The sequence below is a fragment of the Falco punctatus genome, assembly GCF_963210335.1.
Source record: "Falco punctatus genome assembly, chromosome: 8".
In the NCBI taxonomy this organism is placed as follows: domain Eukaryota; kingdom Metazoa; phylum Chordata; class Aves; order Falconiformes; family Falconidae; genus Falco; species Falco punctatus.
The window spans coordinates 45,798,835-45,817,245 of record NC_137588.1 but is presented as its reverse complement, the minus strand read 5'-3'; the positions used below and the strand labels follow the sequence as shown (position 1 = coordinate 45,817,245).

Below are 18,411 nucleotides of genomic sequence, written 5' to 3'. Positions count from 1 at the left end.
AGGAGATGCAGCCTTATGAGATTCCTCTGCATCTTGGGAACACACAGAGGACAAATACACAGCAAAACCTCACATCTTCCTCTGGAAATTTGCTTTGATGTGCCTGTCAAAGGACAATCTTTACACAAAAATACATTATAATAAGCAGATTAAAAAGGAGACACATTCTTCTCTCTTGGTTCAACTTCCTGATTCTGCAAACTGCTTTCAGCCCCCCCAACACCTACCCCGTCCTGTCCTGACCAATGCGTAAGCATGCTGTGGATTATCACAGAATAGGAAATCCACCCGAGGAATTTCCTGCTACATGTATCCTGCTTGATAAAGGAAATGGTCTAAGAAAGTTTGGTCTGAGCAGAAAGAGAGACCAGAGTAAGAAGAACAATCAGATGTGTTGAGCTCTGGCTGTGCCCCTCCCTTGCTAAATGGAGACCACAGCAAGTTCAGGATGGGGCCATTGCCTTTGTTTTTCAGAGTCTGATCTACACAAAGCACCAGAGCACCATGGCTACAGGAAGCTGGACAGTTTGTACAGATGCCCTTGAACCAGTTTAAACTGGTGTGGACAAATGTCTTTTTCCGGATTCAGCTGCCCCAGTGGAAGAAATTATCATACCAGCTGCTTGCCGCTGTCTGCCTGACAGTGGTTACTGCCCGCTGGGAGCATCCCTTATCCACTTCAGCGAAAATGAGCTGGCGTGCTTAGCAAACACGCACAATATAAATTTTGAAGCAAACCTTGCTCATCGTGACTCAAAGGGGTGTACCCATGGGAGCAGCTCACTGCCAGAGCCGGAGGAATAATAACTGGGGGCCGAAGGACACCGGCAATGGTGTGGGATGGCTGAGGACAGCCATTACTCTCACTAGTACAGGTGGATCCATAAGCAATAGCCCACAAAAAAACTGTGCCCTAATAACCACAATTCACTGTCTTGCTTGCACAGGTTTGAAGGCAGATTAAACTGCCACAACAGCCAGGCAGAGACAAGCTGGTAGCAGAGCTGCTGGGGGAACAGCTAACCTTGAAGTGAGATCAAATTGCCTCAGAGGTGCAGACCAGGCCTATCACAGAGTTACCTGCCTGTCGCAGCACTCTCCAAACCCGCCAGCTGCAACAAGGTCTTTCACCATCTCATACCAACATACTCTTCATGCCAGTCCCTCTGCTGCCTTCTTCTCAGCCAGGGCATGCACTATCTCTCTTCTTCTTCCTCCTCTCTCTTCCTTGGCTGCCCAATCACTTCCCAGAACCATCCACAGCTGCACCTTGTCTACATCAGCCAACCCACCGCCCCTGAAGCCAGCCCACAGCTGTATGTTATCAATATTAATTAACCCAGCTTCATTCCTCTACAATTCCCCCTTTTTTTTTCCTTTTTAACATTTCATACCTCATGTGTTTACCAATCATTACAAACTTTTTACAAATAAACTTTTCATATAGTCCTCTATAATTCCTCTACACCTGCCAACATCACTATATGGTGGCTTGCAAACCTCACTGGGGGACCATGTGCAAGATGTGCAGGGCTACTGCAATTGTAGCCCCAAATCATATCACTGTGGCATGGTGGGAGTCCATACGTAGCTCTGTACAGAAATTAAGGAGCATACAAAACATCCCTGTATTGGAAGGTAGAGGGCTGGGTGACACGGTGGCATAGGAGGTATCACAAGGTTTATTTTCAAAACCCTGCTATTTAAAAATGGCTCCTGTTCCATTAACAGAAAGCTTTTTCTTTCCACTCACTGCCAGCCCGTTTCCACCTCCACACAGACTAAGAAGAGCTGCCATCCCTTCTGCTGCTTGTTTCACTTACCGACTGCTTTAGTAACAGCAGTGGTGGGGCTGCAAGCACTGCAGTTCCAGTGGCACTGCCCTGTTTCCGAGGGCATGTCTCCATCCTGCACCGCCGAGCACCATCATGTGGAGCCTGTCTGCACTCCAGGAGTGGGGCAGGGGCAGGGCAGATTGTCTTGGCTGGGTGGCGTGGAGGCCTGCAGGCATACACTTAACAGCCCAGAAAGAGGGGCTAGAGGAAGAAGTTCTCATTCCATAAGAGAATGGAGGCTTTGTTCGCACATCTGAAAGTACATTAAAACAAGGTATTAATGACACATCATACGACGGGAACAGCTTCTCCACTTCAGCTCAACTGGAAATAGCTGGTAAGAAGTGGAAGAACTGAAAAGGACAAGTGCTCCCCTTCCCTGCAGTAAAACTGACTCCTTTTGCCATGGCCCTGTGTTACCCTTCCTCTGGCAATGTGGGCCCCACTTTTATGGGGTCACTACTCCGTGCAGTCCCTCACACCCTCTTCCCCTGCTGCCCACGGTACCTTCCACCTCCTCTTCTAACACTTGCAGTCTCTCCCGAGCGCTCCTGTTCCCTGCAGCAGCTGACTGTCGGTAGTGGCTCATTGCTTCTGCCAGGTTCTGCTGCACTCCGAGGCCCTTCTCATAGCAAACGCCCACGTGGTACCTGCTTTGGGCATCCTAGCCACAGGAGAAAGCACAGCAATGAGCCCCACATGATGGAGAAGTGATGGCAGCATATGAAAGGAGAACAGAGAGTCTTTAACACCTTCTTTAAAGTTTAATGCTCTGTCTTTGGTCCCTCCCTTTAAAGTTTACTCCTCTATCCCTCAGATCTTCAGTAATTTAATCCCTTTCTCTGAGCACTTAGTGAAGCACAATTTCTTACCAGCTCCTTCCTATTCCTTTCCAATTAAATTTGCCGATTTCCCTTCAACACCCAGGGCTGTGTCACAGGCACAAAAGAACAGCTGTCTCCACAGAGCATCTCGATTGTCTCAGGGGTCAGAGCTAAGAGGATTTGGGCAGCCTTGGCTGCACCCACATCCTGATCACACCCAAACTCTGTGCACGCCCTGTGGACTGCCCTATTGCAGTTCACGCAGAAAGACTTGTAAAAACATAACAAACTCCACAGAGGTATTTGCTGCCAAGGGTGGAAGATTCCCTTTGGCAGCATCGGGCCTTCAACACAACAGTGCACCACTATCTTGCTCAGCCCCGCCTAACTATATTCCAGAAGGAATCTCAACCAGCAGAAATTAAGTCAAGCAAAGAAGCACTTAAACTACTCAAATGTAACTGATGAGAATGAACTACAACGTAGAGGATGCCACTGTAGATGGGTCAGCGAAGCCAAATCCAAACCCGTCATATGTTTACATGTCGGCTGGGCACTTTATTTTTGCAATCCAATGGGAGGGAGGAAAAGGGTCTCAGACATAAGAAAGCAAGATGATGGTCCCGAAGACATTGAAAAACCCACATGGGTTAGTATTCACACAGACTTTTTCCAGAAAAAAAGCCAGTGACATAACTTAAAGAGTAAGACTGCCAGAAACGTGATCTAGACAAGGCTTTGCAAAAAAAAAAAAAAAAAAAGAAAAGAAGAAAAAAAAAAGAAAGAAAAAAGAAAGAAAATAAAGGAAAAAAGCAAGTAGCAAGTTTTAATAAAGCCATGAGAAAGGAACATATTGCAAGTGTTTCTGTCTGGGATGTAGTTGGTAGAGGAAAGTGAAGAACTCAGTGAGTGGGTGCTTTCGAAAATGTTGCAAGTCTCAGTTTATGACAGCAATAAACTTCTGTAGAGAGGAGATAAACATGTAGAAGGATTGGCACTTCAGATGTGACAAGAGACAGGGTTAAATTAGAAGTATTCCACTAGCTGTCTCTCATATGACGAACACCTCAAAGGCAAGACCACAAGGAGAAAAGATCCCCAAATTCACATGTTATAAGTGACTACAATATGCTTTGAAACCTGAAGGTCAGACTCAGCTCACCAACAACACTCTTTAATATGTTTTTTATATTCTATGGTTGCATGCATGAAATAAAGGAGGATAAAAAGCGGTAACCGAAGTAGAATGCAGTTCTCTGAAGCATCATTATGTTTGGAAGAACACTTGTCAGAGTTCCCCCTCAGCTCTAGCACAGAGCAACAACCTGAGAGACAAACACCGAACCCATGACTTTTTGGGCCTTTTTCCCTTTTTTGGAGCTGTAGCTAAATGGTGCCATCCTTGCTTCACCCATATCCACTATTCTTTTGACCAACTAAACATAAATTCAAACTCCAGGGTAATGGGAAATGCACGTACTCATGGAGCCCTTCTCCCAGCAGAACGCGTGGGGTTCCATCCCAGGGCGCCTACGCACAAGCCTGCCACCAAAGATGAGGCTGTGGCTCCACAGCCAGCATCCAGCGGGAAGCAGAGGTAGGGAACGATTAGGTTCTGAGGACTGTCATGGCTGTGACCAAAACATGCCAAACACTGATCGAGTCAGGGGTGCCCCTGGGACCTGCAGTTACCTGACAGATTTTCTGTTGTTAAGGGCTTACCAGGCATTCTGTAAATGACAATCATCGATTTAATTAGATAATTCATTGTTATATTGTGCAGTATATGCATCGGACATCAGGCTGGAAGAAAGGAGTCAATGATGCAGCTTATGAGAGATCTTTAGCAGATTTGGAATTAAATACTGTATCGTGATGTCTGAGCTGCTGTGGCTAGTCAGGTCTAGTCCCACCAGTGATCTGACAGGATTGCATTCTTAAGTGGGTGAAAACTGATATGGCAAAGTTTGCAAGTGATGTAATGTCATTCAGAGTGATCAAATTAATAATAAAGAATTAACCAGAGAAGATCTCAGGGCAACACAATCACAGAGTCAACTTTGTGTTGACAAATGCCAAGTAGCACTTATAGAAAGAAATTTGTGTGTCACTGTGACAGTTCCCTGAAACCACCAAATCACTGCTCTGTGGCAGGCAAAAGGGCAAACGATATTAGGAATTATTGGAAAGAAATACAGAACAAAGCAGAGGATCTCGTTATGTCAGATCCCTGGCATACCTCCATCCTGAGTCAAGTTTCAGTCTAAGCATCTTAAAATGGTCAAAGGAGAATTAGAAAAACAGAGGGAAGACTGACAAGCAAAATGGAATAGCTTAACTATATGGAGAGACTAACTAAACCAGCATTCTGCAGCCTGCAAAAGAAATGACTCAGAGGACAAACTAAAGGGTGACAGAATCAGAAGTATTAGCCAGAAGAAGAGGGAATAGCTATTCATTATTTTCCATTACACAAAAGCTGTGGGAACTGAAGTTAAAATGAACAAGTTCTTCAGAAAAAACTGGCTATTACAATGCAGTGCAAGCTGAAAACAAGTGAACAATGTCACAGTGCTGTAAAGAAACAGAACTGTGGGATGCAGAAACCTGGCTGCAAGACATGGGGTGTCATACTGCTACTCCTCTAAGTGCTGGTAAGGGTTCAGGAGCAGTGCTATGCCAAGATTGTGGCACTGCCCTTCAAAATAATAAGCCTGGGTCACTTGAAGAAAGTGCAAGCAAGGAAATTGTTGGGGATTGAGACAACATGATGTGTGAAGAGCAACTGCGACGACAGAGGAAGGCTGAATTCAAGTATTTACGTATGTTAAAGGTCCCTGCAAAGAACCAGAAACAGTCTTTTCATCCTCTCTATAGAAGGCAAGAAATAATGGGCCAGTTTTGAAGAACAGATTTGAGATAGACACAACAAAGTTCTCAAAATGGAAGTAGTGAAAGAGGGTGTAGATGTAGGTGTATAGTGACTGAAGAGGGTGTAGTGCTCCATAATGGGAAACCTGTAAAATTATGTAAGATGAAGATAAGTACTGGTGCCGTAAGAACTACTCCAACCCAACAGAGCTGTTTCTACATTCATGTTTTGCAGGGTCTGTGTGCCAGGGCCTGTTTCCTCTCCAAGATGCACCAAGGCTCCACTCTGCTTTCAGACTGTGTGGTGAAACCCTACACTTACTCCCACTTCCAAGAAGCCTTGATATCTGCTACCTGTAACCTGCAATGATCATAAATTGAGAACAATCAGAGCTTGCAAAGGGATTACTTACGCCATTCTTTGCTGCCAGCAGCAGGTACTTCAGACCTCTCTTCTCCTTAGGTTGCAGCCCCCGCATGTAGAACACTCCAAGATAAGCCTGGGCCTGCCAAAACCCACATGGTACAAATCAGCCAGGATTTTCCCTCTTAATTACTCCTATTCTTTTACTGATTTTGCAAGTTGCTCAGATGCTGGGGTTACTGCGGCAAGACGAGTGTGCTAAGTACCCTGCTTGCTGTAGAGCCTGCTGAGAGAATGGGGGGGCTGTCCTAGAAAAAAATCAGTCTGACATGGTAAACATGAAAAATCACATTTGATCTACAGAAGTCCACTATATGTGCAGTGAAGACCACCATACTAACACTCTAAGACCCAGAACATCGTTTCAAACTGCACTGTGGAAGTCAGAGTCAGAGAGTGGCTCCTACTTGTGAGCTGTCCGTAAGACACAGCAGATGCACTTCCTGGAACAGCGTGCTACATGAGATACAGTCACTGCCAGAACGACTGGTATTCGCAACACAAGATGGCACATGCCTAAATGCATCTCCTAAAGAGTGGGAAAGGAGGGCAGGGTACACAGATACTTGCGGATGAATCATCTTGAAAAGTCACAGATACAGAACGAGGATCTATTCTTACTTCAAGCACCTCATGGAAGTTCCTCCACCAACGTGACCTGTACTGTCAGAACTGAGGTGGAACACAGAGCTGCATTTTCAACTGTAGGTCAGTTTTCTTAAGCCAACGGTCTAACCTAGGCACCTAATCTAAGAGCCACATTAAAAAGCCCAACAGGAAAACAGACAACCAACACTGCTGGCACAGTGGGTACCTAGCTACCTCCCATGTGCAGGCAGAGCTGTCTCCCATACACCATCAGGAGTATAAATAAGTTGGAAGAATTTTGCTTCCAGTCCCACGCATGCTGCTTTCTAGGACGTCTTGTGGTTCAAATCCTTTAGACAGGGTTCTCTGCTGGCCCTCTCCTATGAACTCCCACGCTGTGGACACTAACCTCTGTAATCCCGGCCGTTGCAGCCTGCTCCAGGAAAGTCACTGCCTTCTGATGCCCGCCCCACTCATCTTCAGGTCTGTGGCATAAGAGGTATCTAGCGTAGCGGTACTGTGCCATGGGGTGACAGCTGCTGGCGGCACGGTAGTAATAAAAAGCTGCCTGGAAAAAGAGAAACACACTTGCGTGATTCAGGTAATATTTGCCCTCAAACATGGCATGACTCCCCTCTGGCCAGGATAAGCTTAACCTCTCTTGTCTAGATCTATCATAAGCTGCACATGCTTACCCCAGCAGCTCTCCCACACCTCTTCAGCAGAAGAACAGAGATTAACTGAGACAAGCGGACTGCAACTACACAAGAGCCCTCTAACCACCCTGCCTTCTCTAGTCAAAACTCCCCATGCTGAAGGGAGCAGCACTAGATCAACAATACCACAGCTCACCCTGTGCCAATGGGGATCTGCACAATTACTGGAACAAGCCACCTTTGCAGATCTTTCTGGCTACAGAAGGTGCTGCCTATGTTCAACACACACTAGGTGGCAGGCTGTAGTTAAGGTACCCATACTGGATGGCTCGAGATGTAAAGAAGCTCTCGGATGTGCAGCGGTGTTTTAAATACAGTAACATGACAGGTTTCTCCTTGGTACTCTCCTGGGTGCTAGCAGCACAGACTGTGTACCTACGAGAAGACCTCAGAAGCTATGACAAAGGGGATTTCAGGAGCACATCTCTGAGGGGATCTATGACACTGAAGCCAGCACTGCAAACCCACAGTTTATATTATTTCCAGCATTTTCTAACAAGACTTCAGAGACTGTCACACCCATGCAGAAGGAGAAAAGCGCCTGTGCACCCGACATAACCCACCCTCCTGGTCTGTGCCGCACACATACAACTCCACAAGCCGTGGATACCTTTTCCAAGTCTTTTTCCGTGCCTCTGCCATGCTCGTAACACAGACCCACATTGAACTGGGCTTTGCTGTAACCTCGATCTGCTGCCAGTTTGAAGCAGGTATAGGCTATCCTGTAATGGCCCGCTCTCATACTTTCAATCCCTGAGGAGAACACAATGTAAAAACATGGGAAAAGAAAATGGACAGAATGCAGCCTCAAATGAAGCAACCTCCCCCACAGCTACCAGGCCTTCCTTGGCCCATGCCAGGTGCTCCTGTCCACTTCCAGCTGGCTCACCAACCCTCACTCCACAGGACCAAAGTTTCCATAGCAAAGATGGCAACGCTGCCTTTTAGGAATTTTTCTAGTCTCATTGCAAAGGATCACGGGCTAACACAATGTATGGTTCACACAGAAGTGGCTCACATTTTTAGTACTGCAACTAGTGGTGTATACAGGGAAGGGACCTTTTTCTTAGATCATTGCATCTTCAGCTCTTAGTGCTGCAATTCTGCAATTGCTTTTTCAGCTTGCCCGGAAGACCAAAATCTCAGATAATAAAAAAAGGATACAAGGATATGACATCTTGTGTTGCAAAAAAGAGAGATGGCTTCGTTTCCAACTACAGATGTCAGGACAACAGTGCAGGCTTCACCCAAGCCTGGATTTAAATATGCTGATATAAATCAGGTGGCAGGATGGGACAAAGGGCAATAAATCTCTCAAAGCACAGTTGAAATTGCTGAAAGGAGGCTTCAGCTTGGGTATATGCCATCTCTGCCTTCACACAAGACCTGCAATGATTTGGAGGTCCTCCAAAAAGAGAAATGTGTGGTTTAAGGACAAAACAAATCCAAGTTCACATTACCGAGGATATTCAATGCAATGGAAATGTCGATCCGGAAAATATGCTGCAACTGGAAAGCAGCTTCCTCTAAAGGCCCTCGCTGAGCTGGGTCACCCTAAGGAGTTAAAGAAGAAAGCTTTTAAGACAGCAAAAATATACAAACATTACAGGAGATTCTTTCTTGGAAACCAAGCAGTGAGACACATTTATACTGTACTATAGTTATCAAGAGGATGATGTAATCTGGTGTCATGTATCCACAAAAAAATCTCCCTGTTCTACACAGCCATCTAGTCAGGGAAGCTGTATGGACATTGCTCGCCCCCGCTGTGGCCAGGGAGCTTGGCGTAGCCTCTCTGACATCATCAGACCTTTCAGAATGTAGCAAATATCTGATACTACTCCTAACTCTCCTCTTCAAAAGTAATGCTAGCCCTTGTTCACTCTCCTGCATCATGTCAACAGCACAAATAGTCTCTGCCAAACACGCACTGACATATTTGTATATGCTTTACACAATTCAAGCTAAGCCCACGCTGTCAGCTTACTGAACACTGCACTCTCCTAATAAAATCCTGCACCGCAGAGACAATGTCTTTTCTTTCTTAGTAATGAACAGCATTTTTTACATTACCACAGCTCTGGGAGGTGGGAGGAGGATTAGCCCGGCCTGAAGCTTTACCTTCCCAGCTTGCGAACAAATTTTGTGCCATTGAGTGGCAGCAGTGCACACTGCACAGGAGCTGAGATGCCTCTGCACTGGGGGAAGTCACGCAGCAAAAATGCCCCTTGTCACCCAGCAGCTCTGCTGCTCAGCCAGCACTCAGAGCTGCTCACAAGAGGGCAAGGCGTGGACCAATGCCCCTCTTCTCCCAGGGGCCTCCTGAGGCTTGCTCCACGACTTATGAACGAGCTAGACTCTTCCTACGGCCCTGCAGAAACGGCACCTCCCAGGATGGGGAGCTCGATACTCACCCCCTCAGCAGATCAAGCAAATTCCTTTCTGGTGGGGGAGCATGACACTGCCATGTCAAAGTGAGGAATCCACTCTGTTAAATACTGAATTTACCTTCACTCTGTTCACTGTGTCCTTGAGCAACTGCTCAGCTGACTGATTTTTAAAATGGGGAATTGTCTGCACCCAAGACTGAATTGCAAGGAATTAGCAGGTTTAATCACAACAAGAACAATAATACAATTTATAGCCTTGTGACTCTCAAGCTGATGTACTCTCTTCAAGCCCAAAGTGTCTTCCTCTCTCTAACAGACAAGAGCAGGTTCTGATTTGCGGCTTTAGAAGTGACACCACCTTCTTCAGTCATGGGTTGTCTGGTAAAAACCAAAATAGCAACAGCATGTAATCACCTAGTGAAAGATTGCACCAAAATGCAAATACCTAAGAACAGACTGGTGCTACTGGAGAGGTGGTTTTTTGTTGGTCGTTTGTTTTTTGGTTGTTCCCCCCCATTTTCTTTTAGTGCTTCTCTACTAGCACCCCTATCACACAGACACCTTAAAGGACAGGGATATCAGTTTGTAATTCCTGGAACTTTGTTCTGGCTAAAGCACATCACATTTCTCTTCCTCCTGGCCCCTAACTGTGCAGGTTGGAAAACAGTCTTGCGTGTGAGTGGATTGCTCAGGCTGTGCTTGGGGTCACACTGAGACGTCTTCTTGTAGGGAAAGGGCCTCAGGTGCAGACAGAGGGTGCAAAAGATTGAATTGTACCTTTGTGCTGTGGAGGACTGGCCGCAAGCTTGAGCTCTCAGGGATCTGGAACTCCCCTACATTAAAGAAAACGAACCAAACACAAAAAGCAGAGTTAAGCAATGCTATATCTTTACCTCTTCCTCCTCTTCCCATCCTTTCTATCCCACGCTCTTTCCTAGAGGACTGATCACCCACTCAGTCAGGGACACTAAGAACAGAAGGAACACTGACCAGTCTGACCTTTGTTCAAAAGCAACCAAGTGCCACGTAAGTACAGTCCTGTAATCTGCAGCTGGCTAATCCGCCTCCTCCAGAATGGCCCCCAGTCTCGATCTGAAGACACCAAAAGGTAGAGAATCTCCCACTTCTTCTGAAGTTTGTTCCAGCAACTTGTAATCACTGCTTTAAACCTCTGCTTCATTTCAGATTAAAATACAACTGGTTTCTGCTTCCAGACACTGGCTCTTCTAGCTTTTTTTCTTCTCTACTAAAAAGCCCATCCTCCATTTGAAAGTCCTGATAGGACTAATCAGCCCCTCTTGATTCATGCCTGTGATTCTAAACAGACTGCTGTTCACATCTTTCAACTGAAGTACTTTTCTGCCTGAGTTGATTAATTGTATGACTTTTTGCCACTATCCCTGAATTTTCAACATTGTTATTGAAGTGTGGATCCCCTCACCAGTATCACAGGAAGAGTAAAATTGCCTCCTTATTTGAATTCACAACTGCCTAGTTTGCACGTACCAGAACCGTGCTCCAATTCCCACTGCCCAGGGCATCACACTGAGATCTCACGCTTAGGCACTTGCCTCCCTAGCTCCTTTTCCAGGTAATTTCTTTCCAGGGTACAGTTCTGCTTCTGCAAGGGGGTGATCAGATGTGATACTCTGGCTGCACTGGATGCAGGCTTTAGTTATCGCCCCAATATGACCCACTTGCTCATCACTGCCCTCTTAGATATGCTGGCACAACCACGTGTTCAGCCACTACCTGGCAAGTTTCAATTGGAATTATCTAACGAAGACACCTACAGCAAAATCTATGCCACAGAATTGTGCTGGAAGTGATTACACAGGCATTTATGTCAGCTACTCTAAGAGGATAGTGACCTCCAGCAAAGGGGATGAACAGGCGAGGGCTGACTGAGGCCAATTATTTTTAACCTGAATCACCGTAAGCAGCTGGATCCCACTGGGCACCTAACACCAGGTGCTGAAGCCTGGATCACTTCAAGCCAGTGCTGCTAACACAAGAAGTAGCTGTGCCCTCCCCATGTCTCCCTCACCCCCTCCCAAACAGTGTGGCTGTAGAGCAGGGAGCTAATAGCAGGAAAAAAATTCAGTCCTTTCGGGGGCCCGATTCCCCAGCTCCTGGCACTATATGGCTACACACATACTCATGCTGGCCCAGCGGCAGAAACAAGCGTGCAACAGGCAGGACTGCTTCTTGCGGTGCCTGCACTGTCTCACAATGCACATGAAGCCATGGCCTATGTTCCAGCTGCAGCCTCATTATTCCCAGATAAACAATTCCCCCCTGGCTGTATTGAAATGTGTTTTATCTGAACAAGCCCCACTCACCCAACAAGCAAGATCGCTATGGCAAACATGATTTCTATTCATCATTCCACCAAAAGTAATATAAGCTGTGAATTTATTAGTTATGCTTTACATTTATTTTCAGATCAGGCATAAAATTATCTGATCTTTCTCACTGTAAGGCTCTCTCTTGTTCAGGTATCTCCTCATGATGTAATTAGGTTTTTTGCCATACATACAACAGCAAATCCCATGAAAAAAACCTGACCGTATTAAAAATTCTCCCAGCTACTTGTTTAAACAACAGTAGTACGTTCACGCTTTCAAGAATCTTCACATTTTGCATAGACATCTACTCCCGAGTCAGAGATTCATAATTTACTCAGAAAACATGCTGTAATTTAGACAAACCATTACCCCATGAAAAATAAACAGAAACTAATTCAGCCTGCAGAACGACAGCCCCTCTACCACTGGAAATCCCTCCTTACTTAAATCCCAGTAATCTCCCCAGATTAGAGTTACCATTCCTGGAGAGCATAAGGTCATTTGGAAGAAAACGCAGGCACCAACAGAGCCTGATATCCAGTCCCATCTCCTGAAGGATGAGATAAATGATTTCTCTCGGAACTCACCTTTGAAGCTGGGCAAGACTCAAATCAAAACTCTTCATGAATATCATGATCTTTAAGACTCGCCCGTTTCAGGCACACAATCTAAACACAACACTTAGGTTCCCTCAGCACTAAACAGAGAAATGAAAGCATCCCTTGGTGGCAAAGAATGCCATCCTGCTTCAGCAGAATGAAAGAACCAGCTCAGATAATCTTCAGCCTATTGCTAATTAATAAAAGTTCATGCCAACTGTTTATTTCTTATTTCCCAAAGAATGGTCAATCTTCAGCAGAACTTCATAGGAAATAGGCTCTGAACAAATTTGTTGCTATATGGCACATACAGAACCATGCTCAATTATTCTTACCGTTGTATGTTTAAAGCACACAGAGGCTGGCAACACCACAGTTGGAATTTTCTGTGCAACTTTATTTCTACTTCTTCAAACATACGCTACGATGTAATATGACTATGCATCCTTTTTGCCATGCAATCTTGCAGCTTTCAGTGTACTGGATGCCCAATGCTCACATATTCAGCAGCTAATAAATATTTTGTATTTCCCCACTGTTCATCCTGTACTAATCAAATGTTGCTCAAAGCTAGCTCCAAATGAGGAATTAATAATCTTCTCATAGACAGTCTAGATTGCTCATCCCAAAACATCCAAACGCTTCACAAGAATGAATTCACAACAAGAGCTGGACAAAATCCAGGATTTCTGCCTCATGGAAAATTTTAGTGTTTCCAATTGGTTTCATTGTGCTTTGAAATGAAAACACACTGTTAAAATGTCCGTAATCTCAGAATTGAAATAACAAATTTTACAGTTCTGCCAGGGGTAAAATACAACTCCCCAGGGCAGCATTCAGCTGCGATAACACTGAGACTGGCTGTAATCACCTGCTCATTCACTATATGCCTTTAACTTTTGGCAAAAAAAGCTTTGAATGAGGCATGAATTGCATGAAAAAAAATTGGACACGATCATGCAGCTGAAGACTTACTGATAGTAATATGCAGAAAGCTATTTAAAACAACTTCTAAATGAATTTCCTTAAGTTTTCTTTTTAAACACACAGAAAGTAACAGATTCTAGCATACTGTGGTATGTTAAAACTGGAATGGCTCATCTGCAAAGTCGGGATGTTTGGAGCCATCACAAAGATCTTTGCCACTTGAAGTAACAAAGTAGTTGACAGCAATAGCAGTTTGTCACTGTACACATAGACCAGCACAAGCAATTCTGGAAATTAACTGAAACACTGAAAGAAAGGGTGAGGACATGGAATTCGCTCTAGAAGGTCCTTTGCCATTGCTGGAAACAACGACCTAGAGAAGTGAAGGTACATTCTGCTCCACTCCCGAGTTCTGGAGTCTGTTCCCTAATGGCAAGACTTTGCTACCAGATCTCCCCGCGTCATCTGCCAGGCGCCTGTCCTTTCCTTCCTTCTGGTCTCCCCAGCTCCTTGCAATATGCATTCTGATTTAGACAGCCTCATTCTCTTTTGGTAGCTAAACACCAGAAAAGAAAAGAAAAGAAAAAACCCTAAACCTTAGGCAGCTTTTTCTGCAGAAAGCAAAACATACTCTGAGAGAAAGGCAACACCAAGGCATCACCAAGCTTCACTTTAAAACTTTCCATGGAAAGAATCACAGGACTTCTCACACTACAAAACTATGCATGTTTTCAGACTTTTCAGTGAAAATTACTGAATCTCTTCACCCTGAATTTTCTCAATAAATTCCCATAAAATGAATGCACAGCATAATGTGAGAATGTAACCTGAGGACTTCTGTATTAAGCAAAATCAAATTATTTCTGACATACATTATCTCTGACAACTGACTGATGCTTGGGCAGAAAGGGTAAGGAACAGGGATTATAAAGTCACACTTTTCCTGGCAGAACTTTCCAGCAATCAGCTGTTCTGTGATCTTCTAAGCAGGAGGTTTTGGCTGGACCAATTAAGTCTACACAAATGTGTAATTTTACCTAATCACTTCTTGGCACCCATTTATACTTCTGGCCTGTAGCAGAGTTCTACAATTTACCTGTGCACTGGCCAAACAGGTACCGTCTTTTGCCTTTTTTTCAAACTTGCTACCTGATTGTTTCTGTGCTGCCTATTAATATGTATATTATGAAAAATATTGTCCCTATTCACCTTCCCTCAACACTTTTAATTTCACAGAGCACGAGCACACCCTCTACTGCTTCTTTTTTAAGCTGAAGAGTCAGTCTCTATTTATATGTAATTGTCTCCTTTTCTATGTCATTTTTGTTACTGTCTTTAAGGCAGAGCGTCTTTTCCTTCAGTGTTCAAGATGTGGCTGCATCATAAGACTTACACAAACCTACGATATTGTCTTGTCCTCGGTTCCTTCCTTTACAATAATTAACATTTAATTGGCCTCACTGCTGCTGAGCACTGACTTAACCTTATCAAAAACATATCCACAGTGACTTTAAATGTTCCCTCTGCAATATAATTATTAATTTGATGCTCTTTGTTCTGTATGTGTATTTACAGCCACACTCCCCTGCGTATAGTAATTTAACCTACCTAGGGATTACCTTGGTTTTAATTCCTGTGCAATCTTTTGCTGTGACTTTCAGATTTGACTGTCCTGAATAATTTTGTACCACTTGCTTCTTCTGCCACCTCACTCGTCACCTCTTTTTTCCACATCACCACTGACCATGCTGAACAGAACACATTTCAACAAAGGACTTACAGGAATCCACCAGTAACGTCTCTCCATTGTGAAAACTATTTCTTGTACTTTAAGGAGTTACTAGCCTAAGAGTACCCCCTCCAACTTCCCTCACATCAGTTTTACTTCTCCAGATAGCTTTGTTTTAGGTCCTGGCTGAAAGGTTTTCAGAAAGCTAAAAGCTGGACGATCTTGCTCCACATGCCTGTTGATTTCTCCAAAGAACTCTTAATAGATTTACAACTCTCTTAAGTCTCTGCAATGTAGCAAGCTGGCCTGAGAAATGGCTTCCTAAATCCTTCTAAGAGCTTTGATTCCTTGATACAGTACAGTCATCCAAGTATCTAACATCTCTAGTCTGTAACACCGTTTCTATCAGAATTACCTTTTCTGCAGTTCTGTGGCTCAAACCACTCGCCCTTTTCAAAACCCAGTGTCCAATTTGTCAGTGTTCTGGTCATACAGCAGATTTGAGCACTGGATTACATATCATCATTAGAGGCTCAGCAATTCATAGCTTCTGAAGAACATCTGAACAAAGAGCATGTGGCCTTAGTGACTTGTCACTGTTCAATTTATCAGTTTGCCTAAAAGCTTTTCCTGTTGACTCTCAGTAGGAAACTGTTTGTCAGACACAGACACACATTAACTCCTGAACATTCCACTGTGCCAACTGAAGGCATCACTGTCTCTACTTATTCCCCACCACTTCTCCCAGAGGTCCATGTCCAGTAATGTGCCAGCAAGGCACTGTGTTTGAGTGCTTCTTAATACGCTCCAGGCAAAAGCAGATGGGTTAAACAGTCTAATTGGCAGTTTAGGTAAATTAACCTGGCTGTTTTCCTGGAGCTAATTAGGAGACATGGAAACAAAATGCTCCATTTGCCAACTGATGGGAATGGTAACCTCTGGCAGGTGATGGGTTTGATAAGCAGTGATGGGCAGTAGCTTACATCAGCACAGAAGAGAGGCAAGAACGGGGAACCCCTCTGACCTTTTCTGTAGCACCTTACATTATCTAGCCAACATCTGTGGGCTGACTTTTTAAGGTGTCTTTTCCAAGCCATGAGCACATGTTGTTCTACCCGCTTCTAACAATTTTCTTGAAGACATTATTAGTGTTTATACATCTAGTGAGTAGCCCTGATGCAGGCTTCATCTGATCTTCCTTGATATGACTTTAAGTTTAATATGTAGGGCATACTTTCCTGGTTAGACTTCAAATTTTTTTGAGTATATCTTTCTATTTTTATAAAACTCATTTTAATAAGGATGTCTTTGATACCTCCTTCTACACTCTTATCTACAGCACAAGCGCTCAGAAATACATTTTTGTCTTCCAGGAAGAAAATAATTCCTTTAGTTTCACACCATGTACACAAGTCTCCCAGATCAATGGTGCAGTATTCTCCTGAATCCTTCTAGCTGCAAACATCTGTCCACAATAAAAAACCCAGAAACTGGATGCTGTAATCAGGTCGCTAAGGCATACCTGTATTGGTAAAGCTGATGTCACCTGCAGTTACAGCACAGGCTCCTCCCTGCCTTCCGATTTTTTCCTCCTGTCTCTGGACTCCTGGTTCATCTCTCTGAAGTTCTGTCTTTCCACTCTAGCCTCTCTTCTCAAGTGTCAATAAATGGCTATACGCTTGGCTTCTAGCTTTGCCCTAGGGAAACTCAAGACTCAGAAGTCCTTCTGCCACAAGCATCCTGCCCTGCAGCACATTGTACGTACCTAGTTCTGCCCAGGGCTGGCTCTCTCCCTGCCCTGAGGGGATGCCCGAGGATGAATTCTCTGGTATGACCTCTGGACTTGCTTTCCGCAGGAAGCAGGACCCCAGCTGCTCACTGGGGCAGCTGGTTGAGGCTTCAGTCACCACTGTAATATAGAGCATAAAAGCAGTGTCTGCTTTAGGAGACAACACCAGACTGTATAGCTGCCTGGTATCCTTCTCTGCTCTGACCACAAAGTCAAGCAGAGGGGAAGTTCACGGACCAGAGTCCAGACAGGTAAGGTAAGGGCATGCGGGATGTGAAGTGGGACTGCATCAGATCAGTAAGAAACAGTGAGATTCCCTTGACAGATACCAGCCCTCAGTCTCCCTGGAAAGCTTGAAAGCTGGTTGTCAGCTTCCCACAACAGCTCTCTTCCAGCGTTAGTTAACATATCGTGAGGCAGAAATCCTGTCTGACAGCCGGGCCCTCCCACCACCCCTTCTCAAGCCAGAGCTGCTAACCTGTCTGCTGAGAGGGCAGCGGAGAAAGCCAGGCAGACCTGTGCTCTCTCCTGGCGTCCGGCAGCGATCTCAGCCACGAGATCTGTCTGAGCAGCTGCAGGAGCAGCGCACCGAGCGCTCCCTGAGGAAAAGCAGAGATAAGTCACGGGAAACAGCCCCACTCCCACCTTCCCTCCCGTCTCCAGGTGGCAGCTTGCCCACAGCTCTGTTTCGGGCCCCTCTCCCACCACAGCTCCTCAGCCTGAGGGCTCCCGCTGCCCCCATCGCCCTTCACACCCCCAGGGCCCTCTGGTGACACCCCGGCCGGGGCCACCGGCCCTGCCTGCCGCTCCTCACCCAGGTGACTGCCTCCAGCACGGAGTAGCGGGGCACCAGGTCGGGCAGGGGCTGCTGCCTTCCTCCTCGCTCCCGGCCATCCCGGGGCCGTCCATCCTGACAGCCGGGCGCTCTGAAACCACCAGAAAACACCAACACCGTGAGGCCAGACGCCAGCCCTCTGCGCCCTTCCTCCCAGGGCCCTGAGGGCCGCGGCACCCCCTGCTCCCGCCGCAGGCCGGCCCCGGGCCGCACTCACCGCTCGGGGCTGGGGCCGCGGCCGTCGGGGGGCCCGGCAGCGCAGGCGGGGCGGGCGGGGGGCGGCCAGCAGCGGCTCAGGCCGCGGCCCAGCAGCAGCCGCCACATCCCGCCCGCGGGACCATAGAGAGGGCGCGTTGCCGAGCGACGGCGGCCTGGACCATAGAGAGGACGGAGCGGCTGAAGGGGTAGGCTGGTCCCGGCGGGCCTCCCGCGGGACGGCGGCGGCGGCCCCCGCACCGGGCTGCGGGGAGAACGGAGCTCGTTCGGGCAAAACGCCGAGGAGTGGTTTCAAGCGACCCGAGCCCAGCAGGCGGGCA

General features: G+C 46.0%; 1 protein-coding gene across 2 annotated transcripts in view; it reads right to left on the bottom strand.

Annotated features, from left to right (window-relative positions):
- Nucleotides 1–18,411, bottom strand: part of DELE1 (DAP3 binding cell death enhancer 1) — a 20,495-nt gene extending 2,084 nt beyond the window's left edge. Inside the window, exons 1-11 of one of the 2 annotated variants that reach the window (XM_080398282.1) lie at nt 18,093–18,411; nt 17,855–17,966; nt 17,519–17,639; nt 17,017–17,160; nt 10,426–10,481; nt 8,719–8,812; nt 7,869–8,011; nt 6,952–7,110; nt 5,944–6,036; nt 2,343–2,499; nt 1,824–2,088 (exon numbers count right to left, since the gene is read on the bottom strand). In XM_080398282.1, the coding sequence (XP_080254408.1) occupies nt 1,832–2,088; nt 2,343–2,499; nt 5,944–6,036; nt 6,952–7,110; nt 7,869–8,011; nt 8,719–8,812; nt 10,426–10,481; nt 17,017–17,160; nt 17,519–17,639; nt 17,855–17,966; nt 18,093–18,199 (1,443 nt within the window). In that variant the 5' untranslated portion in view covers nt 18,200–18,411 and the 3' untranslated portion in view covers nt 1,824–1,831. The remainder of the gene's footprint in view (nt 1–1,823; nt 2,089–2,342; nt 2,500–5,943; nt 6,037–6,951; nt 7,111–7,868; nt 8,012–8,718; nt 8,813–10,425; nt 10,482–17,016; nt 17,161–17,518; nt 17,640–17,854; nt 17,967–18,092) is intronic. The other variant, XM_080398283.1, reaches the window with a different exon arrangement.